Raw genomic sequence first — 24,896 nt, forward strand, 5'->3', positions numbered from 1 at the left:
CTTTGCAACATCGGAGCTCCGTGAAAATACGTACCTTTCCCTGCTCAGCTCAGCGCAGACTGAACAGAGAAGAACGTGCAAAACAAAAGACAGGTCGCGCACGCCACTAGAGGGTGCTATAACACAAAAAATGAGCAAATCTCCCAATACCAGCAAGTTCAAAACTAAATACAGAGAAAGGATTTTGGGGAAATATTCACCATCATGAAATGAAAGTTCACACATTTATGAAATGAAAATAACAAAATAAAAGTAATTGTGTAGGCATTATCTTCACTGCTACATTTAGGCTACAGAAGTATAGTAACCCAAACTTTTAGAAAATTATATAGGCCTAGCCTACAACAGAAATAGATCCAGCTCCCAAAAGGCATATAGAAACAACAGTTTAATCAAACTTTTCCTAAAAATACCTACAGCTTCAAAAGCTAGTTCTACTTTCCACTTTGTACAGTTAGTAAGTAGGCGTAGAACTACAGAAGTTGTAATTTTTACCAGTGAGCCACAGGGGGCGCGCGGTTCTGTTGACGTGGAACAAGACTGAAACATGGCGGCGCCCATAGTGGAGGAGAGCTGGTCGGGGAGTGAAATGGACAGTCTATCAAATTCGGAGAACAACTCGGAATCAGATTCAAAAGATGAAATGGCTGACTTCTTAGTGCAGTTCGTGGATAAAGAAATTGGCAGTGACCTAAAGTCATTAGGTAAAGTTAGTGCCTTGTTAGAGAAACTGAAGACTGAAAACAAGGATTTGGAAGAACAGGCAAGTTCAACGCCAACATAAAAGTAGTATTTTGTTTCTCTGCGACAGCTAATTAACAGCTGTATGCAAGCATTTTATCCGTATAGAATTGTTAAATAATGCATTTCCCGTAATGTGTTTGTCATTACCAAATATGTAATATTTCAACGAAACCATATGCGTTCAACATGACAGGTAGGCCTACTGACAGCATCCAGCTCTGTTCCTTTACGTGTTGCTGCTGCCCTCGACTCTGCCGAGAAATGTCGATCAGATTTGGAAACGTTATTGCAGAGAGAGAGGGTGCTCTCAAACACGCTGCAACAGCATCTCCAAGGTGCACAGACCTGGGCAGACAGCCTTGGACAAACACTTGGTCAGTTGGACTCAATCGAGAAGCACCTGAAGTACTTGCAGTGTGTAGCGCGCATCGAAGAACTCAGGTCAGTGACATCCATTTCTTCACATCAAAATAATTGTTGGGCGTTTACGTAGTGACATTGTTGCAACATTGTGTGACCTTTTCATCAAATGCACATGGAAAAAATAATGGGAAAAAATAAAGCACTTAGTGGTCCGTGTAATTTCGCCTTATTTTTTTTTTGTTGCCATTTTTGGGAAAATGTGTCCTGCCTCAACACATTGCATAGGCATGTCACACCGCAGGAAAATGAATTCACACCACAGGAAATTCACTGCATTATGGCCATTTTAATCCTTTTCTATACATGACTGACATCTGAGCTCATGCTAACTTGATAATGATATTGTGTTTAATCTTAATATGTGTTTTAATTTATAAAACACTTTTTTTCCCTTCTATAAGAGCAGTCACACCACAGGACACCATAAAATGAAAGCATTGCGTGACAGAAACATTGCAATATGAAGACATACTATGAGGTCAATAGTCACCATTAACTTCCACAGCACTCTCCAATAACTGAGGTACTGACTGGTTAGGAGCCCGTCTTTAAGACTCTTGTAGTCGGCCTTGCAGCTACCCGTTCACAAACATTGACATGTCACCCCACAGGACGCAATTTGTGTTATGAAATTGAACTTGTAGTTAATATTACTGTCTTGAATTTTTTTTCACATTCACATATCTTAATATAAAGTTAATATTTATGCAATCATGCCAAATGCTTCATAGTTCATACATTATTCAAAATGTTGTTGGTTAATTTATATATATTATATTCCAGGTTTCATTAATGTTACAGTCACACCGCAGGATATTTGACATCCTTTACATAAATCTTAACAAAAATGTTTCTTCTCATCTAAGGCTAATATGAAACATAATGTACCACATCTTCTTTCATTGACATTTGTTTTTTAAAGGCAAAATAACAGTTTTGTAGGTTTTTAACCAATGTTACGAAAAAACAAGGCATCACGTCAACCACCCACATATTAATTACACTCTCTATGTCCCCCACTCGACATTTCAGCCATCCATTGACAGTGTTGCTCAAACTTATCTAGTTCCCCCTTATCTATGTCTGTATTTGTGACTGTTGTTTTCATACATGTCCCCCACCCACTGTAGTGACAACATTCAGCAGTGTCTGATGACCAGTAGCACCTGGGAGGCGGTGTCAGCCATCGGGACGCTGGCCAGTCTCGACATGAGTTTGCAGGAGTCTGGCTGCTCTCATCTGCAGGCATTCCTGAGAGAAACCCTAAGCTTTTGGCACAAGATCATCAAAGACAGACTTGCAGGGTATTTCAATTCAAAGTGCAATACAGTACAATGAGAATGAATAGCAAAATAAATAATCAGAGTGAGTATGAACCACAGTCTCAAAACAATATGGAACAAAAATAAGCATCAAACTAAGTGGTGTAACACGCTCAACTCAGCCAAAGTAAGCTCTTTCCTTAAGAATAATACAAAATAAAGAGAACAGGACAGCACTCCAAGTTGTGTATTTTCATTAAATACACAACTTGGAGTACTGTCCTGTTCTCTTTATTTTACAAAAATAAGTATACAGTAACATTTTCATAATATTAGCTTGGAATCAAGGAATGAATGATGTCTTCACTTCATTTTGCACTCATCCAGCCTGTCTGTCTTGCTGTCTTCTTTTATCAGGGACTTTGAGGAGGTTCTCACCCAGTTGCACTGGCCCTTCATCTCCCCTCCGACCTCCACTCTCGCGCCGCCCACCAACGCCCAGGAACTCCACAGCCAGCTGGAGCTACTGGTCTCTCAGCTCCTCGCCCTGCAAACATCGTATCCATTTGTTCAGCTGTTGTCTGGACTGACTGTTTCAGTTTTTTCTAAATCAAGTCAGATTTTTGCCTTAATGAAAGTTTGCAAAACAAGATAGCAGATAATACCAGATGGAAGCTGTACAGAAAAAAGCAATTGAAATGCAGTTCAATTTCTTCAGTCATACAAATAGAAAAGGAGGAAAGTCTGTACAAAATTGAGAAATGAAAATAACAATTATAAATGAAGTAGATGCACACCTGTATTCAAATATGAATCTTACATTTAACAGAAAGGGAAAATGTCTCTTAAGCAGTCTGTTAACGTTGTAGGCAGTCATGGGTTCAACTCCCAACTCGCCAGGTTGGTGGGAGGAGTAATTAAACAGTGGTCTCCCCAATCCTCTTCCTCAGGGTACCTACCCTGAGCATGGTACCGTCCCGCCCCACTGCGCGGGCGCCATTGGGTGCTGCCCCCTTGCACGGGTGAGGCATAAATGCAATTTAGTTGTGTGCAGTGTGCAGTGTTCACTTGTGTGCTGTGGATTGCTGTGTCACAATGACAATGGGAGTTGGAGTTTCCCAGGTGGACTTTCACTTTTTTTTTAAAAACTCAAATGGAAGTGATTGTTGTCTAAGGCTCCCTAATTTACTTGGGGACATTAGCAGTCGTATTCGACTGGACACATTTGTGGTTTCCTTGACTGCTTTCCCAGTGATGATCTAATATCGGAGAAGGAGTCCCCTTCGCGCTCTGGCCTTCCCCAGTCTCATCCCCTCCCTCTGCCCATCAAGATCATGCTGGTTCCTCTCAACAAGCGCTTCAGGTACCACTTCACTGGCAACCGGCAAACCAACTCGCTAAACAAGGTTAGAGCAAAGTTTACATTTTTGATCGGAAAGGGCACACCTTTTTTACCCCCCCCCCCCCCCCCTCTTTTTCATATTTCTTTGCTCATCTCCCTTTTCTATTTTTATTTTGTTTACAGCCAGAGTGGTATCTCACCCAGATTCTCATGTGGATGGGAAATAACTCCAACTTCATGGAAGAGAAGATACAGCCTATTTTGGATCACTCCAAAGCCAACATCAATGCTAAGGTGGTGTCCACTGCTTTTAGAAGTATTTTAAGTAAGATCAAATCAGATGATCGGAAAATCTTAAACTCTTTAGTAAAGGATCTGTTCAAGTTGTATAGTCACCAGTCCTAAGTTATCAGACCTTTGCTTATGTTGGAGCCAGTCATTGGGTTGCAGTTATGCTGCTGTACACATGCAGCTTAAGTGTTTTAGGGTCAATTTCCCGCACTGAAAGTTGAATAGAAGCCATGAATTGGTCAGCACTGTCCCCCATCCTTCCCTATGACTTAAAGGTGCAATGTGGAGGATGGTTGCCAGAGTAGGTATTGCAACTATGCTGGTCTTTGAAACTTGCCTGTTGCCAAATTTGATCTTTTCATGAACATTTATTAAATAAAAAACTAATATATTTACTAGTTTGAAAAAAGTGCAGTAAGTTTGCTAAAAATGGTATTTCTGCAAATTTCAATTGGCGGACATAGAGAAGATCCCTCTTGTCATGTACAGTATATCACGAAAGTGAATACACCCCTCACAGTTTTTCAGATTTTTGAGTATATCTTTTCATAGGAAAGCATTACAGAAATTTCACTTTGACACAATGATTAGTGACCTTTTAACAACTTATTTAACCGCTTAAATTTCTTTTTCACTCAGAAAAAAACAAAATACAGCCATTAATATTTGAACATGTACTCACAAAAGAGAGTACACCCACTTGTTTACCACCACACATGCTTGACACCATCTAAAGCAAATTTGTTTATCTTGGTCTCAAGAGAGATGAACAGGCCAAGGACATGGATCACTGGAACCATGTCGTGTGATCTGAAGAGACCAAGATAAACAAATATACTTTAGATGGTGTCAAGCATTTGTGGTGGTAAACAAGTGAGTTTTACAAAACAAGTGTATCCTATCAAAATCCAAGCATGGTAGTGGGACTGACATGGTTTGGGGATGCATGGATGCTGTCAACATTGGTAATCTGAAATACGCCTAAAAGAAACATGCATGTCAACATGCACTGTGACTACTGAAGCAGATCATGATATTCTCCATAGGATTGCATTCAAATCTCACACCAATGTATTTAAGCCAGATGCAGACTCAAAATGTTAAAATTCAATTCGAAGAAAGGTTGAAACGTACACTGATGACCTCCCTTTTCATCCCTTTTCATTTCGTTTCATTTCGAGACGATTCGAGCAAACACAGCCCCTTCTCTACCGGACTTTCATCTGGGGTGTACTCACTTTTGTGAGTACATGTTCAAACATTAATGGCTGTATTTTGTTTTTTTCTGAGTGAACAAGAAATTTAAGCGGTTAAATATGTTGTTAAAAGGTCATTAATCATTGTGTCAAAGTGAAATTTCTGTAATGCTTTCCTATGAAAAGATATACTCAAAAATCTGAAAAACTGTGAGGGGTGTATTCACTTTCGTGATATACTGTATGAAAGTAGTCATAATGAAAACTTCAAATTTTGATGTACGTATTTGTGGAAAAGGTAACAATTGCAAATGGGCAGCATGAAATCTAAATAAATCTGTATTATGTTTGTACAATGCTATGTGATCCTTGCCTTACAATATAATGGATTGTGTTCAGAGCGTTTTTTCTGACGATGAGACCTACCCGTCTGGTGCAGGTGGAGCTGTGCCGTGGCCTCTTGGCTCTCGCTCAGGAGAAGCTGGCTCTGGACGCCTCACGACTCCTGTACGACGACACTCTCTTCTGCCACCTGGTGGACGAGGTGCTCCAGTTTGAGAAGGAGCTGCGCACCACACACGCCTACCCCTCCACTTCACCCGGCGCCCTGCCCACCCTGCTGGAGGAGGCCGTGCTCCAGAAATGGCTCAGCGTGGAGAGGAAGAGTAAGTCCAGTTTAAGGACTGCATTACATCTTTGTAGGGTATCCAAATAGGGGGAAAAGTGGGACAGAGTCACCAGGGCCCTACGTGTCAAGGGGGCCCCACATAGAGTCCAATTAAAAGAAAACAATATAAAATGATTATAATGAAAACGTCAGATCCATTGGAGCTGGGTCCATAGGGCCCAGAATTTGGTGCTACGCCCCTGCATCTGAAAAATCTTTGACATCTTTGGCCTCCACTTGTTTGACTGAAATGCTAAATTTGTCAGTGAAAACCTTGCATTCATCAAAGAAATCACAATGAGGGAGCTGTGCGGTGTGAGGATTTTACAGCATTACGTCTTTGCCATGTGGGTTGAGCAATTTTTCATTGGGGTAACTGATCACATAATATGTTCATTCATTCATTCATTCTTCTTGCAGTGGCACTAGAGAAAGTGGATGCTATGCTGTCTGCTGAGGGGGCTTGGACGTCCCAGTACAGAGAAATCTCAGACATGGATGAGTTGAAGGCTCCAGACTGTGCAGAAACCTTCATGACACTGCTGCTGGTCATTACAGGTGTGTCATGGGGGGACTTAGGGTTAAGGCATTTCACCATGGTCATCAGGTCTTATTTTCTATCCCTGACAGACTGCCCATGGCTGCCCATATGTGTGATGGGTTGCATAAAGAGACTGAATTATGGTGTGTACTTTGCTGTGGTGTGAAAACTTCACCATATTGTGCTTCATCTGTACAAATGATGCAGAGGTTTAAAAGTCTTCTGCGTGCCCGAGCTGACTTGAAATGGAACCAGAAGATATGGGTAACTGTCCTGTGATTACGCAAGTCAAAAATATTATTCTTGATTTAGCTCTTCATATAATGGTCTCTGTTGAAAATTCAAGTAATTATTTTTTAAATCATTCAACTTTTGTTTCAGTTCTCAGTTCAAAGGTGAGCATCTATGATAGCATGGGGGTGAAGTAGGGCCTTAGGTTCTGTATAATGCTGTATGATATATATTATATATACGAGTTTTGAACAACATAAGAATCCACTCAGGCATTATATTTTGAGGGATGGCCTTGATTATATTTAATGTTTCCTTGCTCTATTTCTTGTTTTCTAATACTTTAATTTATTGTGAAGCACATTGAGCTGCATCTGTGTAGGAAATGTGACAAACTTGCCTTGCCTTGATCATCAACCTCATACAGTTGGTGTTTCCTCTCCCATCAGACCGCTACCGCTCGCTGCCCTCTCCGCGGGCGCAGCTCAGCTTCCTGGCACTGCAGAGGGAACTGGTGGACGACTTCCGCATCCGCCTGACTCAGGTGATGAAGGAGGAGTCCTGGAACCCCCTGGGAGTGCGCTACTGTGCCATCCTCAACGCCGCCAATTACATCTCTGCAGTGCTGAGTGACTGGGGAGACAATGTGGTAAATTGCTCGATCTCTTACCCTCCATCTTACCAATTGTGGATATTTGAGTTTCAAATTGGCATTCAAGTCAGGTTTATGTTTGGCAAGAAGTAAGATTGTAATGCTCCAAGTTACAATACAAGAGTTTTATTGTCATGCACTTCATACATTTACAGTTGAGTAATGGAAACATAAATACTACAAAAAATTGTATACTCATTTTACACTCAAATATCACTCTGCCTGTCTGTCTGTATGTGAATTGTTTTGTATGATGGGAATGTTATACCACACATTGAAGATCTCGTCCTTTTGTTTTCCCTCTTAGTTTTTCCTCCAGTTGCAACAGGCTGCAGTGGCCCTTGGTGACGAAGTTCTGGGGCCTCTCAGCCCAACAGAGTCTGGCCGCCTGGCCTCCCTGGAGGGCTCCCTGTTTGATGAGTTGCTGGGATTGCTTGAGCGTCTCCGTGGCGATATGATGGGTCGACTTCTGGACGCAGTGATGAGAGACGTCCGTGAGAAGACCCAGGTCTATATTCGAGACAGGTCAGCGCTGATGAAGGCCTTGCTTTCTGCTTTGCGATTGATTCATGCAAGACATTAACATACTGGTGTGATGGAAAGTTATTAACCTTTTGAAGAGGGCAATCGCGTAGTATGTGATAAGCAATTTTGATTTCTCACAATGATGTCAGTCATAAGTAGGATTTTAATCCTATCCTTCAACCAGTTTTGTTTTTGTCCCCTGCAGATGGTTGTCCTTGCCCTCCCAGTGTGACCAGGCCACCATGTCTCTCTCCAGTTCGGCCTGTCCCATGATGCTTTGCCTTAGGAACCACCTACTGCAGCTGCAGCAGCTGCTCAGCATTCCGTTGTTCCAGATGTTTTGGCAAGGCCTGGCCGAGAGGCTGGATCTCTTCCTTTACCAAGATGTAAGTGACAAGCAGTCATCATACATATTGTTTAAAGAAATGCAGCTCTGGATTTTACTATGTATAGGTGGGTCAATGACGCTTCAGCGGTAGCACACATAAGGGCGGCACAATGGCAGCCAGTGCCACTATTGTATGGATTTTTTTGTGGATTTGTTTTAGTATACTGTCTAAGAAGCATACTCATTGCAGCATATCAACCACCAATTACTAATTAATTTATGGGCATTAGATGTCATTGTGCCATCTGATGCCTGAGCCCATAAAATGTCTTTGACCGAGGTACTGTATATATTTGAGTATAAATAAATGTTTTGTTTCGTTCTATAAACTACTGATATTTCCTCTGAATTTCAATTGAAATTATAATGTATAGTATTTATTTGTAGAAAATGGTAAATGGTCAATATAACAGATGTTATAACAAAGAAAACAATGTCCATTGTTTTACTGTGTTTTTTTGCATTTATTCATCACAGCTCATCTTATACAACCACTTCAATGAGGGTGGGGCTGCCCAGTTACAATTTGACATGACAAGGAACCTCTTCCCCCTCTTCGGACATTACTGCAAGAGACCTGAAAATTTCTTCAAACAGTGAGTTTGAGAGCATGATTTGTACTTGCTTTTTTGAAGAAAATGGGCTTGTCGGTCGGAACAGAAACACAATTCTTCTCCTACTGCTATATTATACATGTTAGAAAGATCAGACTATCTATTGGACACCTGGTTAAGTGAACTTAAACCTGTTAAAATAGTGACATATTGGAATACTGCCGGGGTATTTTTGGGACATGCGAGTTTTAAGACAGACATTTGATCATCATTTAACACTGTTCCCTCCTTTCCGTGTTAGCGTGAAGGAGGCTTGCATTATCCTAACCCTGAACATGGGCTCTGCACTACTGCTGCGAGATCTCCTGAGAGAGACTGAAGAGATGATCGGCCCAGAGGAGCAGCAGCCCAGTCCAGAGGCGGCCCTCAACGAGCAAGGAGTGTTCCGTCTGACCCCATATGACGTCACCATCCTCCTGGGGCTCAGGGCATCATGGCCTGCACAGTGACATGAGTGGCATGACACTTCAAACACCTACCCTGAACATTTCGCCATACACCCCATAAAAGGCCGCTCCACTCAGCAGACTTGAAGTGAATCTTCCACCTACAACAGCCGCCAAAGAGCTGGTTGGAACGATCCCTTTAATGATGATCATACATTTGATTTGTGGTAATTTTTGTGTTATTTTGGAATCGCATGGAAAAATGTCCCATCACACTAAACTAACCAAGTCAACCAATATCTGTAAAAATAATTAAATAAACAAACATATGAAATTTAATTCAGATTTAAATGGTCTAAAATTGGAATTATTGAATCATAATGATGAATCCCCAAAGAAAAATAAAAGATGTCACCGCATGGTACACTCAAAAATACTTTATTTTGTTAGTCATAAGCATATGAAGGATTCAGTAGATGTTAACAATTTCATTCCACAGATTCCACAACATGAACATATTGTACAGCTCTCATAATTTAAGGTATGATTTACATGTGATCACATATACAAGTGGTCAGTGTTATGGCCTGCTGTATAACAAATAGTCTTAATGAATAAATAACTATACCTAATTTAAAAAGTTGGTAATTTTTTTACTCTTAATTTCACTGAACTAAACAATACATTATGCGGGAAAAGCCCAGCCTGACCTGATACCGTAATTCCGCTACACAATATTCTGCATGTTATAACAATTTGTTAAAACCAAAGAAATAAATGACAATATCTTGCAAACTCAGTCTTACCAGGGAGTAAGGCATGTCTACCCTGTCTAGACGAGCGATGTAACCTTTTTAAAAATGACAATATAAAGAGGAAGCAATCGCGCCACATCAGCCTGATCACAGGAGACTGTTCTGCTGTAGTTCACATGAAGTCTTTTCTTCTCTATACAGTCACAGGTTCTCTTTGGTTATTCTGTCGTTTCACCACAAATACTTTCTGTCCAGAGACGGTTACAGCATACACGTAGTCCTCAAACATCACTGTGACACGAATATAGAAATGAAATTGTTAAGGAAAATAACGGGGAAAAAAAATCAGTTTTGCTCATTTCGAACTTCATCAACATGGGCGGTTTTCCTTTTTTTTTTTTTTACACAAATTAGGGATGGACATTCAAACGATGCATAGGCCTACAGAGATCTGTGTTTTAGTAATTTGTTTGTGTGACTATAGTGTTAACTCACCCGACATGCGTTTGAAAGGAGGTTCCGCTGCTCCGTTGAGTCGGAAACGGCAGGCTGTACGCACCATCTGCATGATCACTCCTGCTGTGTGTTCGTCATTTTCCAGATCACCCGAGGACTTAAGAACAAGAATGGATACAGTTAGGGCCATAAATATTTGGACATCTGCACAATTTTCATCTTTTTGGCGCTGTACACCATCTCAAATGGATTTGAGATAAAACAAACGAGATGTACATTAACAGCAGACTTTCAGCTTTAATATGAGGGTGTTTGCGTCCAAATCGGGTGAACTGTGAGGGAATTATGACATTTTCTATCAGTGCCTCCCAATTTTTAAGGGACCAAAAGTAATTGGACAGTCTAGTATTTATACATCAAACGTTCAATTTTTAATGATTTGGTTGCAAATACTTTCCAGTCAGTTACAGCCTGTAATTTGCAATCCATAGACATCAATAGACACTGGGTTTTATCTCTGGTGATGCTATAGTGAGCTCTCTATTACAACAGTCTTCAGTTCCTGCTTATTCTTAGGGTATTTCCCTTCAGTTTTGCCTCCAGCAAGTGAAATGCTTGCTCAATGGTACTCAGGTGAGGTGATTGACTGGACCATTGCATAATATTCCACTTTTTTGGGGTAGAAATGGCTTAGTGGCTTTCCCATGAAGCTTTGGGTCATTGTCCATCTGCACTGTGAAGCATTTTCCAATGAGGTCAGAACCATTAGGTTTAATATGACATGATAATATAGCCTGAAAATCTTCAGAATTCATCCTGTGGCTTTTGTCGGTAGTCATCATCATCAATAAATACAAGGGGAAAATCGTATTGACAGATATGCATGCCCATACCATGACACTGCCACCACCATGATTCACTGATTGGGTGGTATGCTTTGAATCATGAGCAGTTCCTTTCCTTCTATATACTCTTTTCTTCCCATTACTCTTGTACACGATTATTTTTGTCTCCTCTGTCCAAAGGATGTAGCTCAAGACCTATAAAGTCTTTTTTAGACGTTGTTTGGCAAAGCCGAATCTGGTATTGCTATTTCTGATGCAATCAATTATTTACATCTTTTAGTGAACCCTCTGTATTTCCTATGGTGAAGTGTTCCTGAATGTTCTTGATCTTTTTCTTGATTGTTGCCTTGGACATGTATCCACCATCCTCTTGGACACTGTTCTACATCTGGCCAACTGCTGGGAGATGGGTTTTTGTTCACCACATACAGAATAATGTCTGTCATTCACAGCATTTGCTTTCCATGTCTGGCAGGTAATTTGGTGTTGCTCTGAAATTTCTTTTTTCCAATATTCTGAACTCTTGAATTGATCACATTCAATGTTTCCCCATCTCTCAAATGGGTTTCTTTTGATTTTTTTTCAACCTTATGATGGCTTGCATCACTGATAGTGACAGGTGGACTTAGGATCTCATGGATATTCCGTAAAAATATATGGAAATGCAAATGAAACACTTTAAATGAACTCTAGGACCTTTTGTTGACATCTTGGTGATGGTGTAGTAAGGGAATAACACACATCTGACTGGAGAATAGCTGAGCAGCCTACCGTCCAATTACTTTTGATCCCTTGAAAAGTGGGCACCACACACAAAAAACGTTGCTATTTCTTTCCTGTTAATGCGATTTGGATTTTAACACCCTCACATTAACGCTAAGAGTCTACAGTTAATGCACATCTTGTTTGTTTTATTTCAAATTCATTGTGGTGGGGTATAGGGTGTAAAAGGATGAGAATTGTGTTGCTGTCCAAATATTTCTGGCCCTAACTGTATAAACGTTAAGATTCCCAACAAGCAACACTACTACTACAGGCAAGGCAGGGATTGCAGGACTGGTGGACATAGAGACATACGTATAACATCAATACGCGATGGTGGTGGGTTGACTTATGTCAGTGACTACTGACAATGTTTGAAAATATCGAATTCCGATAAAATTGCCATTTTCAATCAGGATTGTACGTTTAATATGTCAGGTGGTGCAACCAATGTAAAAGGATACAGCTCAGTGAAGTGAAGTCAAGTGTACTTAATAGCTGAGAGAGGGCAGTGATTAGTTGCCACTGGGGGGCATCAGTCCATTTTATTTTTTTATTCTGAGGAGGGCATTGGCAGGCTTATGGTGAGGTCAAGGGGAGGTTGGGAGGCTGATGAGATCCAAGGGGCATTTATTCAATAAGGTTGAAAATCACTGCTTTAGAGGATTGCAAAATGCATGTAGGGGATGTGGCCTCAAAGGCTCTGCAAAAAAGTGTGCTGTCCCGATCAGTAAGCAACAGCATATTATAACTGTCTTCACATAAATTCGATTTTTTAAAAGCCCATAGCCCAGTTGTTCCCAACCTATGGGCCGGGGCCCACTGGTGGGCCCTGAAGGTATTCCAAGTGGGCCTTAATCATTTTCCAAAAATAATCATCATATTTTTGTGTGTATTGCTGTTGATGTATTTGAGTTTTATTCTTACTTGGCTCAGAGGTGGGCCCTGAACATGTTTGACAATTTTGAGTGGGCCCCAAGTTGAAAAAGGTTGAGAACCCCTGCCATGGCCTATAGTGCTACAATATGTTTTTCTGCCCACTCCAGTATATTGATGTATTTGACCTTTGATAATTCCCAGTTTATTACTGTTAATTCCACAAAATTCTCAAGTATTCCCATGGAAAGTTTCCACCTTTGAAAATTGTTCAACCCTAATTGCAACAATGACAAATGAGTGTGACATTGCTCTTCCAAGAGCTGCATATACAGTCAGTGTATGCATAGTACCCCCAGGAGTGGGACACTGATAAATACTATGCGATCAAAATAGATCTGTGTCTTTCTTGGTTATTATTATTACCTCAAAATGGTATTGCTTTATTAGAAGAGGGTATTACAACCACAGCTAAGGCCATTATTGTTGTTGATAATTCTAGGCTACTAAGTATATCTTAAGAGATCCATTGTCAATGAAATATTTCAAATTCATAAAATAAAGGCATTAGCCTATCTGCGGTTGCACCACCCCTGACTTTTGCACATCTTCCATGGACGGTACTTTCAGAATGCATTCATAAGTCTTCTTGGTACCATTTTATGCATCTAGAACTATAGATGTTTGAAATCCACTTACCGCCAATACCCCATCCTCACTGATGACAAGATACCCAATTTGATCCGGAATTCTCTCAAGACCCTGTGTCAAAGCGGTTGTCTGAAGTAGATAAACAGTACAGGAGAAGAAGAGTTGTTAATACAAACGTTAAATGACCTAGACCTACCCTGGACTAAACTTCTTCATTAAGATTGATAGTACAGTGACACTTTCAAGACTACACAACACATAATATGCAATTATGCAATGGCTCTCGCCATTTTACAAAATATGCCGCCTTGTAACATTGGATGTAAAACGCATGTGGCGTTCAAACATAGTCGATTAACAATTTTAATATCAAACGTTCCTCACCATCTTCGCCTTTCACTGTTTTGTCAAATTTCCTGTTTTCCCTCACGTGATCGAGTCGAGCATTAATGACATCACCAGTAAGGGATTGTATCAAAATAAAGCGCAAACTGGCGCAAATAAAACACACACACGTAAATCAACGGGGAAATATAGCCTAATTATTTCGTTGATTGTATCTACTGTTCACCACATTAAGTAGTTTTAGAATATTGTTGAAAATGACATAACAAAATGGAACAATTACGCATACGTTATGAACACATCAATGGTCACGAGGTCAGAACTAAACGGAAGTTGGCAGTCAGCTGACAAGGACACATGATTCTTTCAGGAACATCGGCTGTCAGAAATATCACGACGAAACCTTTTTGAGAAATTGTACTCGGGGCGCTTATTGCACGGATTATGGCGGGACGAGGAAAGCTAATTGCCGTCATTGGTGACGAAGATACCTGCACTGGCTTTCTACTTGGTGGTATTGGTGAACTAAACAAAAATCGAAAGCCTAATTTCTTAGTTGTCGAGAAGGACACCAGCATCACCGAGATAGAGGAGACATTCAAGTATGTGTTTTGAACTGCAAATGATAATATTGGGGGGAATACTTGATGTTGTTTATTGCTTAATTGTCAATAAAACGTTCTAGTGAGCATCATGATAGTTGAATGAATGTACACAAGGTTTCAGTACGCTGCATTATTGAGGCTAGGTTACATGTTGAGATTAAGATACAGCATCCATTTAGCTAAGGCTTCACATTTGTCATTCGACCTGTTTGTTCCTGCATTATTCTGTGTTGGTGCTCTCACTTGTGCCCATTTATCGAGTTCAGTAGGCCTAGTCATCTAGGGTCAAACAGGCTGGAGACGCAGGGTGGTGGTGCCTCCTTATGTTTGTCAAAGGGGGCGCTACAGCCCCCCAGGGTGCGTTGGGGAGCCCTGGGGGGGCGTTGACAAGTATACAGCTGAGTGGGGGCGGAGCTTAGTTTCCATTTGTGGCATTAGTCCATTTTATTTTAAAATACTAAGGGGGGCGTTGTCAGGCTTATGATGAGGTCAAGGGGGCGCTGGGAGGCTTATGATGAGGTCAGGGGGGGGGGGGGGGGGTTTGCTCAAAATAGGTTGAGAACCACTGGTGTAGAGTGAAGTTATTAATATGTTACGACATCTTTGTTTTACAGGAGTTTCCTTGCTCGCAACGACATTGGGATCATCCTCATCAACCAGTTTGTTGCCGAGATGATCCGTCATGCAATCGACCAGCACATGGAGTCAATCCCAGCTGTTTTGGAGATCCCCTCCAAAGAGCACCCTTACGACGCATCCAAAGATTCCATCCTGCGCAGAGCCAAGGGTATGTTCTCTGCGGAGGACTTCCGATAAACTCCAAATCTTCTGGTCCAGAGGCAGTGGCTAAAGGCAATGGGTGGGGTGTCGCATTGAGATATGCAGCACACGACATCCTGAATCTGTGCTGCACGAGCTGTGTAAATTTGCTTCACTTCATCTTGTAATGTCTTAACTCCACTCTGTTTAAGTAATGTGAAGAAGGTCTGTTGTAGTTCTAGGAATCCACTTTCTCCCCCATATTTGTATGCCCAGCGGATGATGAGTGTTGGTTATTGTGCAACATAATTTATGGGAAAATTGAAAACATCTTCTGTGTACTTTGTTTTTGTCATCTTAAGAGTGCGGTGATGGTAGACCCTCTTCTTGTTCATTCATTTTTGTCTTGATGTAGATTCATGTGGATGTATATGAAGTAATTTAATTTATTTACGTGTATTCTGATCGTTACTTGTTTTCAATAACAATGGTGTGAGTTTTATTTCGCTTTGTGTATTTGTGTTTTTCTTTTTCTTCCTTTTTTGTTTTGATTGACTAATGTAAAAATACAAAGTACATTTGGTCCACGGCCCACGACTACACTATGACTTGCTACATTTCCATTGACTCACACCTTCCACAATGATATGTAGGGTTTAGTCATCAGTCAAGTGACTGAATGACTGTCTTTCTCTTGACTGAAATATGGCACTTTTAACATTTCCCATACCAAATATTCATGTCTACATACTGGAATAGTCCCATAATTTCCCGTTTTCAGTTTAATATTGAAAATGATGGTTGTAAATGTATATTTGGTGTTGAAATCTAACATAAAAAGATTGAATAAATTACTATGGCATGCCCATTTTTCACTGTCTGTGTTTGTCAGAATCCACTAACGCGCAACTGAGCATTTTAAAACCTCAGTGTTGATGAAGGGAGTTATTTTCTGTGCCCATTCCAGGGCTGTTCTAGAATGTAGTGTCCAGGCGTCAATGAAGTCCCCATGTCCTTGAAACATTTACCTTGCGTATGACCTCCATCTAGTGGAACTCGTCAATATCAGTGTCCTTAACACTGGAAAGGACTAACATCTACAAGTACATTATCTTTGTGTATAGCCTGACCTTTTCACAATTTCAAGAGAGTATTATCATTAACATTGTTAACAAACTGGTGCCCACACAAAATTAGTTCAACTGTTTTTACAGTAGAATGTGCTGTGGTAGTGCAGGTGCATATTTAATGAGGCTGCTAGTTTTCTTAGTCACTGAGAACACAGACCAAACAAAAGATGAATTGCTCTAATCGTGCCTGAGAACGTTGTCAGGGACACTGCAGCCGGACGAGCAAATGACGTACCAAGTCCAAATATTTGAACAACACTGAAAAGTGTGCTCATTTTTCTTCTGCATCCTTGATACTGTCATCTGAAAAGGCAAGGACTGCACAGGCCCATGGGCTCAAGAGCAAGGGGGCCCTGAAGCCCAAGCCTCTGTGCTACAAGAAAAACCCACTCCATTATTGGTCTGTGTTCTCATATTGTTAAAATTGCACTTTAAATTACTGTATTTTCCAACTTCCTCAGGGGAGAAACCTCTGAACCCTCAACAATAAAGACTCTAACATTTTCACTAAACCCACTCACAACCCATTCACTAAACGGGGGTGGTCTTGCTGTCTGGCTCAGGGGCCCGTGGAGTCATAATCCGTCCCTGTGAAAAGGCCTTCAGTTAGTGCAACACAAACATGGCTTTCCATAAGGTTAGAGGGACAGGTCTATGTGTCAGATAAACCAAGCAGATATAAGGTGTGTTTTTATTTGAAAACAGCATAGACTTTGGGCGACGGGTCTCTTTGGAGACTTTTTATTTCTCGCTGGCTGCACTGTGTGGCATTATGTGTCCAGCCTGGTCTATCTCCCTCACTGCAATACTTCTTGGTTGTGTTTTTGGATTTCCCAACAGCTTCAACAGTACACAAAATTACACAAGGTAAGGCTGTTCAATATCACAGTATGTATACAGTACAATTCTAGCAATTGGACAAACACTAAGAATATGTTTTTTTTATTGTGGGGATCAGATGAGGGGTTCTTTTTCATGCCAATGTCTGGGGTTCACAAAACAAGATACAGTAGTAAATATTGTCTAACACAACATGTTGTGCTTTCCTCAGAACTGACAATGAGTTGAACAGCAATGCAACCAATTCAACATGGTATGTAAAATGTAAGAGACCTATACACATTTTAAAAGTTACATTTCAACATTTCAAATATTTTGCCTATGATATATTCCATCTAACAAGATCTGTCATCCATACCTGCTGTCTTTCCATTGTCATCACTATCGTGGTTAAATCTGATTAAAAAATGTAATCACTATGCATGTGTTGTTAGGCCCGAAGACTTTCCAGCATATTTGAACATCTCAAGTTTTTTGTAAGTGCCTTGCTATGACACATCATGTTTTTTAAATATGTTATATAGGCTGCATATAATGTTTGTTAATTGGCACTAGATGAACGTAACATCCTGGGATGAACATTTGTCTTTTCAGTGTGGAATATAACCTTCAGATAAGCCAGAGCAGAAGCTCAGGTAACTTTTAAGGCGAGGGTCAGGGCCTTGTGCCTTATTAGAGTAGACATTGGTGGCCAGGTTGACACAAAGAGGAATTAGTTTACATGCACCCTTTTTGGTTGGGTGAATACCAGAGGTGCTGTTACATTCTGGACTATTTCTAAGGGTTTTATTGCACAATGTGGAAGGCTAGTCAGGAGAGAGTTGCAGTCGCCCAGGCGAGAGATGACCATGACCTGTGCCGGAAGCTATGTGGCATATTGGGTTAGATAGAGTCAGATTGGTTCTACGCGTAGCCTATACTGAACAATGAGAAGCAGTCCGACTGGGCAACCAAGACAATGTGGCCAGAGAATGGTAGATGATCATCCACCATGAGAGTTAGGTTTCTTGTAACATTATTTGTGGCAAATTTGGCACAATTTTAATATAAATGAATTGTTCTTTTGGCAGAGACATTTTTCCACAGGCTGAGATGTAAGTAATTCTGATTATGGTTTGGTCTGGGTTTAAACATAAAATTCCATTGCAATTACTGCATATTATGTATGTAGGCTATGTATGTATACAGTAGGCTATGTAACATACATACCATATGTATGTAGCCTATGCATTTATTTATTTTTTGATTTTGATTTTTATTGCAGAGAAGATTCATATTATGCACTACCTCCTCGATTGTAAGTAACCTTTCTGTACACTTCCAAGTCAAATGGCCTGCACACATACCAAGGGGTTATTCCCCCATGTATTCAACACTGCTGGAAAAACAATAAGACATTATCTTGTGCCATCCCTCTTTCAGTGACCATGTTCAGACTGGTGGTGGTGGTGGTGGTGGTGGTGGATGCCGTCTACCAACCTGTGCACTACAAAACCTTGGGAATACTCTGAATTCTGAAGGGGATGAAATGGCTGGCAGCTCGACCTCCGACCCCTATGGAGTGGGAAAGAAGTGAAAACTTGCCATTTAAGTAGTGCCTACATGTAATAATAATGGGAATTCCAGATTTTTATCTGATGTCTTATGTGGTGCACTTGTGCATACAGGGTTGTAAAATACTATTCAACTTCAGAAACCTATCAAGGATGGACGGTTTTAGATTACTTTTTTAATTACTTTGACCATGTTTACCTTTCAACTTTCAAGTGGAGCAATAGTTTCCTGTCTATTTGTATTAATCTGTATTACACTAAAGTTAATAGCATGCATTGGTTTTTACAAAATACAGTAATTTTGAATAAATGAATTTAATGTAACTTGTTTGTGCGTGCGTGCGTAATAACGCATATCCGCGAAAGACGGAACCCTTGTGATGCAATAACTGAACTGACGTAATTGCATTTAATGTGCGTCTAAGAATAGAACGTGGTCTGTGACAGAAACATCTAGGTAGGCCTAATATCTGGCTAACTTGCCTCTCCTCTCTCGATTTTGGCTAACTTCCCTTTCGATAAGCTAGTCAAATGGACACGCAGAGGCAAGATTTTTGGAAAGAAGCCATAGTACGAGAAAATCTACTTAGACTTAATTGGTTTCGTCACAACTGGGTAAAACACCCTAAACCGCCACCCAAGGAACGTCGGGTGAAATTGCCCGATGTCACTAAGACGCATACCGAGACGCACCCCAAGTCTTCTCAGAGCGTTGCGACAGAATGTGATGTGCACAAGACTAAACGCGTCGAAGTACTTTCTGATATCATGAGACCTGTTTCTCAAGAGACAAGAAATGAATTGTATAGAGGTTTCTCTAAAGAGGAGACAGGCCGATACAGATACCTTCTACTCAGGACGCGGAAGAATCCGGAGCACAAATATTCCTTCCCAATTACGAGCAACTTGGAGTACGGGTGGGGCTTGGGTAAGTGATAAGGCCTACGTGTCAGCCCAATCAACTGAAGTCTACTTTGTAGACAGTATGCCTATTTTTCTCTGAGTTGCAAGCATTCTATTTCATTTGGTCGTTAATTATCCACCTGTATCAATTGGGCATCGAATGACTGTGATCATTGGATTGTGTTCATGTACTTGGATGTAGGAGACGTGACCAGAGCCAACGTTCCGATGCACGCCAAAAATGCCATTGTGAGGGAGAGTTTCTTCCGGAAAAATGGAATATTTCCCAGGACCTCGTCCACGGACACCGTGGCGTAATGATGCCGAAGCAACCATGCACTCAGATATCTTGAGGGCGAAGAACATAAAAGTTGACTTCAAATTTAAAATAAACTTTAACCACTTGCACAAGTTTCTGGACATGTCACATCATCTTATTTCATTTTAAGATAATAAAAAACACCTTATTTACTAGTCTGTGTAGAGATAGGCCCAGGTCTTGCACAGGGTGCAGAGACATGACAGCTGAATTTCACCATGGTACACTACTCCACACGCTGCAAATGCAAACACATTTTCTCCAATTTTCATCAATATAAATGACAGCCAACTTCATAGTCAAGTCATAAGCTAGAGAAGGCTGCAATTCAATTGTTATTGAACAGACCTTCCAATGATTCGCCTACAGAATTGAAAAATTAAAAGAAAAGCTTTATTAACAAGCGGCATTTGATGGGCAATAATGAATTTCGTCATCTTGAGCTTTTAAAGAGTTGCTTTGCAGGCTGCGAGAATAGCCTCTCAGGGCTTTTTGTATAGATCTGAACTGAATATCTTTTGTTTGAGGATGCCCCAAAGGCCTTGGGAGGGAGAGGGGCACACCATATGGTTTTCTTCTTTTATGCCCATTGATTGAATTCCAACATGAGATGAAAATGCCTTTGGTATGGAAAGCAGGTTTCTTTTTCTATCATGAAGGAAAGTGGTTAGTTGTGAATTCTAATTTCACAAACACCCTTTTCACACCATTGGGAACCCGAAAGGAGCCAACCAGGTCTCTCGGCTCCATTCTGGCTCAAATCGTCACAAAAATCGTGCACGCACGCGCGCACACACACACACACACACAGACACACACACACAAAGCATAACATTAAATGTACACACAAACACACACAAATCCACTCCTGTGTTCCTTGCGGAAAGAGTGATGGGACAGAAAACAGGCCAGTCAGTGGCCACACACACAGACACACAAACACCCGCTTAAAGAGGCCAGTGGTCACACATTCCCTCGAAAGCAAAAGCATCAGCTCACAGCCACAAGGGTGTGTGTGTTGTGTGTGTGTGTGTGTGTGTGTGTGTGTGTGTGTGTGTGTGTGTGTGTGTGTGTGTGTGTGTGTGTGAGAGAGAGAGTGAGAGACGATTTCAGCCAGAATAATTTACAGCCACCAGTACTTCATTGTTAGCCTGGCAAATGTGAGATTAATGTGAATAATTAGTCTGGCCCCAATCAATGAGACATCGGAAGATATGAAAACAATTCTGCTGCGTTGTGATTGGCCAGCCAGTTTCTGGGCCTGGGGCATTGTCCGAGGCTAGACCCACTCACAGGCAAAAATAATTTTGGCCGCTGGTGGGTGGGGCTAGTTTACTAGGCTGTTACTCTGTGATGTCTTGTCAGATTATGTCTTCTCTGATGGTGAATTACAGCACATGAGCAAAGTAAAAAAAACTTTCAAAGAACCATATTTTTTATGCTATTGAAATGCCCACAAAAATTCTGATATTTTGATATTGATCTGCTGCTAGATTTACAAGGCTAGTCTAGGTGTGTGTGTGTGTGTGTGTGTGTGTGTGTGTGTGTGTGTGTGTGTGTGTGTGTGTGTGTGTGTGTGTGTGTGTGTGTGTGTGTGTGTGTGTGTGTGTGTGCATGTGTCTGTGTGTGTGACATTATAGAGAGGCATAAAGCAGGCTGTGTTGGTGTCATGGAAAACAACAGACTTTATTTTGTGCTTAAATGATAAAACAATAGTCTTCATTATGTGCTTCAATGCTAAAGTGTAGTTGTTAAATAAGAGATGTGTGTGTGTACTATATATATATACTCACATGCCACTCGAGATGTGTGTGAATGTACGTAGCTGTAGTGTCCGAGTGTGTGTGAGTACTCTGTGTAGCTGCGAAGTCTGTTTGTTTGTGTGTGTGTGTGTGTCTGTGCGTGCGCGTGTGGCTTACTTGCCACCAGACATGTGTGTGAAGGTGCGTAGCTGTAGTGTGTGTGGGTGTGTATGTTTGTGTGTGTGTGGGTGTGTGTGTTTGTGTGTGTGCGTGTGCGCGTGCGTGCACCCTACTTGCCACCAGACATGTGTGTGTATGTGCGTAGCTGCTGCGCTACCTTGTGTGTGTGGAAGGTGCGGTTGAGGCGTGTGGCGTGTGTGTGTGTGAGTGCGGAGTGTGTGTGAGGGTGTGTGTGTGTGGGGATGGGCGTCTGAGGGGGCGGCAGGATGTGTCCGCTCTTGCGTGAGAGAAGGCTGATCTCCTGCCTCAAGATGGCCGACTCCTCAGCCTGAGTCTCCACCAGCTCCTGAAGACGCGTCAGCTCCTGGATATCAGCACGCCGAGCACCCTGGAACTGGGCACCCTATATAACACACACACACACACACACACACACACACACACACACACACACACACACACACACACACACACACACATTATTACACACATTACACACACACACACACATTATTACACAGACGCGTCAGCTCCTGGATATCAGCACGCCAAGCACCCTGGAACTGGGCACCCTACATACACACACATACGCACACAACACATACACATTATTATACACACACACACACACACACACACACACACACACACACACACACACACACACACACACACACACACATTGTGTGTACCGCCAAGTATATGTGTGAGTGTGTGTGTTGTGTATGTGTTGTGTATTTGTGTGTGTGTGTGTGTGTGTGTGTTTGTGTGTGTGTGTATTTGTGTGTGTGTGTGTGTGTGTGTACCATTTTCTTCTGTCGGCTGTTGAGTTTGTCCTCCAGTTCCTTCTTCTCACACAGCAGGCTGTTCATGCGCTGCAGCCGCACTGTGTTCTCTCGAGTCGCCTCCGTCAGTGCCAGCCGAGCCTTACACACCTTAGCCTGCACACACACACACACACACACACACACACACACACACACACACACACACACACACACACACACACACACACACACACACACACACACACACACACTTCATGTTAGAGTCAGCCGAGCCTTACACACCTTAGTCTGCACCAGGGCTTGACACTGGCACCTGCCAACCGGCCAAATGCTGGTAAAACTTGGCTGTGGCTGGTTACAATTTCAGTGTCACTAGCCAATTTGGCAGGTAGCTTATTCTATGGTATGACATATCGGAATAGCCTGCAGTATAGGCTACTGCACTTTTCCCCTTCTGTATTAATTATTTGTAGAAGCGCAAGAGAAAGCTCAGTTACTCAGTTTCTATTTGTATGATTTATTTCCATGTAGAAAGCTGTGAAATCCTTGCTTTAACACCTCATCATCTGAGGTTCGATGTACTATTTCATGATTAAAAAAAAGAAACATATCCAATTTATGGCTACTAGAATAGCTGAATGGCTGGTGACTCAAGAAAACTACTAGCCACAATGGCCAGCAAGCACAAAAGTTACCGTCAAGCCCTGGCCTGCACACACACACACACACACACACACACACACACACACACACACACACACACACACACACACACACACACACACACACACACACACACACACACACTTCATGTTAGAGTCAAGCGTGCCTTACACACCTTAGCCTGCACACACACACACACACACACACACACACACACTTCATGTTAGAGTCAGCCGTGCCTTACACACCTTAGCCTGAACACACACAACTCCCAGGCCTGTGTCTCATGTGCTTAGGTATGTTCTCATATTCGTCCACACACACACACACACACACACACACACACACACACACACACACACACACCCCTCTCCCCCCTCCTCACCTCCCAGGCCTGTATCTCGTGTGCGTAGTTGTGTTCTCGTATTCGGCTCTCGTGCCTCATCTCCTCCAGGGTGCGGTTGCCAGATAGCGTCTGCAAAGCCTCCAGATCCACCAGCTTCCCAAACTTCTTCATCATCAGCACCTCACACCGAGACTCCAGCTCTACACACACACACACACACACACACACACACACACACACACACACACACACACACACACACACACACACACACACACACACACACACACACACACACACACACACACACACACACACACACAATCATCATCAGCACCTCACAGCTCTAAACACACACACGCACAATCCAGTCTTGCGAACCTATAGGGCACTGGCTTGTCAAACACTGCAGATGCCCCGCCTCGGACAAAGTCGGACATGCCAAGACGTGCGTCGTTTGCTCCGGTTTAAATATGTGGCGAAGTTTGCTCTCAACTGGCAAGAGATGCTATGTGCATATTTTGCGACCTGCCTTTTATAATCCAGTAGTGATAAACTTCGATTTTTTGCGTAGTTGTGTGCAGTTCTTAAGCTGTGGGTACTGACACAACCTTGGTTAAAACGCAGGTTATCGAACATTGCAAACAGCCGGTCAGCATCGTAATGTCTGTCTTGCTTTGACAACAGTGTAAAAAAACGGGACGACAGAAAGTCGGCAGGTAACGACATCATACCTGTCAAATTTGAGCTTCACAAATCTGGATAATTCCCAGAATTTACTCCAAAAGCAGGAAATATTCAACAGGTCAAATTCTGACAATCAATGGAGCAGCAGTGACAAGTCGGGCGGTGCGTTGCTTTTCACGCTGACAGTTCACGTGCGAGGCAGTCCTGTCCAGAATCCCCCCATAACGCACGTTTAAAAGGCGCATATCGTTAAAAAATATGAAATATGTGTTCACCCTTGTGGCTTTGTCGCCGAAATTGTCATGAGTTGATGCAAAACGTAATGGTGCAGGTTGTCATGAGGTAGGCTAAATAAGATATAAAGGCTAAATAATATTTTACTTTTATGATTAATATCCCAGAAGATGCGATGTTTCATGGCAGGCGAAC

General features: G+C 41.8%; 6 protein-coding genes across 6 annotated transcripts in view; 4 read left to right on the forward strand and 2 right to left on the reverse strand.

Moving 5' to 3' along the window:
* The first annotated feature begins 536 nt into the window (after positions 1-536).
* rint1 (RAD50 interactor 1) lies at positions 537-9,601 on the forward strand. The gene is made up of 13 exons (XM_063216773.1): positions 537-767; positions 942-1,185; positions 2,298-2,471; positions 2,847-2,987; positions 3,682-3,835; positions 3,955-4,065; positions 5,698-5,923; positions 6,346-6,483; positions 7,147-7,346; positions 7,657-7,874; positions 8,080-8,260; positions 8,740-8,858; positions 9,118-9,601. Exons 1-13 carry the CDS (start codon positions 548-550, stop codon positions 9,323-9,325), a joined length of 2,334 nt encoding a protein of 777 aa, XP_063072843.1. The 5' UTR covers positions 537-547; the 3' UTR covers positions 9,326-9,601.
* An 83-nt stretch (positions 9,602-9,684) lies between these two features.
* Positions 9,685-14,107, reverse strand: lamtor4 (late endosomal/lysosomal adaptor, MAPK and MTOR activator 4). The gene is made up of 4 exons (XM_063216772.1): positions 13,992-14,107; positions 13,656-13,736; positions 10,513-10,630; positions 9,685-10,308 (listed from the first exon to the last, which is right to left on the reverse strand). The coding sequence occupies exons 1-4, from the start codon at positions 13,992-13,994 to the stop codon at positions 10,211-10,213; spliced, it is 300 nt and encodes a 99-aa protein (XP_063072842.1). The 5' UTR covers positions 13,995-14,107; the 3' UTR covers positions 9,685-10,210.
* Positions 14,108-14,272: 165 nt separating this feature from the next.
* On the forward strand, positions 14,273-16,184 carry atp6v1f (ATPase H+ transporting V1 subunit F). The gene is made up of 2 exons (XM_063216771.1): positions 14,273-14,554; positions 15,172-16,184. Exons 1-2 carry the CDS (start codon positions 14,397-14,399, stop codon positions 15,371-15,373), a joined length of 360 nt encoding a protein of 119 aa, XP_063072841.1. The 5' UTR covers positions 14,273-14,396; the 3' UTR covers positions 15,374-16,184.
* Positions 16,185-17,192: 1,008 nt separating this feature from the next.
* zgc:193726 (uncharacterized protein LOC561161 homolog) lies at positions 17,193-19,167 on the forward strand. The gene is made up of 6 exons (XM_063217844.1): positions 17,193-17,313; positions 17,498-17,539; positions 17,721-17,762; positions 18,357-18,380; positions 18,551-18,583; positions 18,709-19,167. Exons 1-6 carry the CDS (start codon positions 17,219-17,221, stop codon positions 18,860-18,862), a joined length of 390 nt encoding a protein of 129 aa, XP_063073914.1. The 5' UTR covers positions 17,193-17,218; the 3' UTR covers positions 18,863-19,167.
* A 91-nt stretch (positions 19,168-19,258) lies between these two features.
* LOC134464384 (protein SPMIP1) lies at positions 19,259-20,153 on the forward strand. The gene is made up of 2 exons (XM_063217843.1): positions 19,259-19,767; positions 19,945-20,153. The coding sequence occupies exons 1-2, from the start codon at positions 19,371-19,373 to the stop codon at positions 20,058-20,060; spliced, it is 513 nt and encodes a 170-aa protein (XP_063073913.1). The 5' UTR covers positions 19,259-19,370; the 3' UTR covers positions 20,061-20,153.
* Positions 20,154-21,722: 1,569 nt separating this feature from the next.
* LOC134463598 (cilia- and flagella-associated protein 44) overlaps positions 21,723-24,896 on the reverse strand; it is a 50,852-nt gene continuing 47,678 nt past the window's right edge. The window contains exons 33-35 of the mRNA XM_063216775.1: positions 23,820-23,980; positions 22,790-22,924; positions 21,723-22,386 (exon numbers count right to left, since the gene is read on the reverse strand). Of these exons, the coding sequence (XP_063072845.1) occupies positions 22,093-22,386; positions 22,790-22,924; positions 23,820-23,980 (590 nt within the window). The 3' untranslated portion in view covers positions 21,723-22,092. The remainder of the gene's footprint in view (positions 22,387-22,789; positions 22,925-23,819; positions 23,981-24,896) is intronic.

This window comes from Engraulis encrasicolus, chromosome 15, assembly GCF_034702125.1.
Source record: "Engraulis encrasicolus isolate BLACKSEA-1 chromosome 15, IST_EnEncr_1.0, whole genome shotgun sequence".
Classification (NCBI taxonomy): domain Eukaryota; kingdom Metazoa; phylum Chordata; class Actinopteri; order Clupeiformes; family Engraulidae; genus Engraulis; species Engraulis encrasicolus.

Bases quoted from the DNA above. Each gene is read 5' to 3' on its own strand.
- rint1 (XM_063216773.1), top strand. From the start codon at position 548: ATGGCGGCGCCCATAGTGGAGGAGAGCTGGTCGGGGAGTGAAATGGAC. The intron at 6,484-7,146 runs GTGTGTCATGGG...CTCTCCCATCAG, and splicing joins ACTGCTGCTGGTCATTACAG to ACCGCTACCGCTCGCTGCCC. The intron at 8,261-8,739 runs GTAAGTGACAAG...TATTCATCACAG, and splicing joins ATCTCTTCCTTTACCAAGAT to CTCATCTTATACAACCACTT.
- zgc:193726 (XM_063217844.1), top strand. From the start codon at position 17,219: ATGTGTCCAGCCTGGTCTATCTCCCTCACTGCAATACTTCTTGGTTGT. The intron at 18,381-18,550 runs GTAAGTAATTCT...TTTTTATTGCAG, and splicing joins ATTTTTCCACAGGCTGAGAT to AGAAGATTCATATTATGCAC. The intron at 18,584-18,708 runs GTAAGTAACCTT...TCCCTCTTTCAG, and splicing joins TATGCACTACCTCCTCGATT to TGACCATGTTCAGACTGGTG.
- LOC134464384 (XM_063217843.1), top strand. From the start codon at position 19,371: ATGGACACGCAGAGGCAAGATTTTTGGAAAGAAGCCATAGTACGAGAA. The intron at 19,768-19,944 runs GTAAGTGATAAG...ACTTGGATGTAG, and splicing joins GGAGTACGGGTGGGGCTTGG to GAGACGTGACCAGAGCCAAC.
- atp6v1f (XM_063216771.1), top strand. From the start codon at position 14,397: ATGGCGGGACGAGGAAAGCTAATTGCCGTCATTGGTGACGAAGATACC. The intron at 14,555-15,171 runs GTATGTGTTTTG...TTTGTTTTACAG, and splicing joins GAGATAGAGGAGACATTCAA to GAGTTTCCTTGCTCGCAACG.
- lamtor4 (XM_063216772.1), bottom strand. The intron at 10,631-13,655 runs GTAAGTGGATTT...CTTGTTCTTAAG, and splicing joins GTGAGGATGGGGTATTGGCG to TCCTCGGGTGATCTGGAAAA. The intron at 10,309-10,512 runs GTGAGTTAACAC...TTCGTGTCACAG, and splicing joins TCCTTTCAAACGCATGTCGG to TGATGTTTGAGGACTACGTG.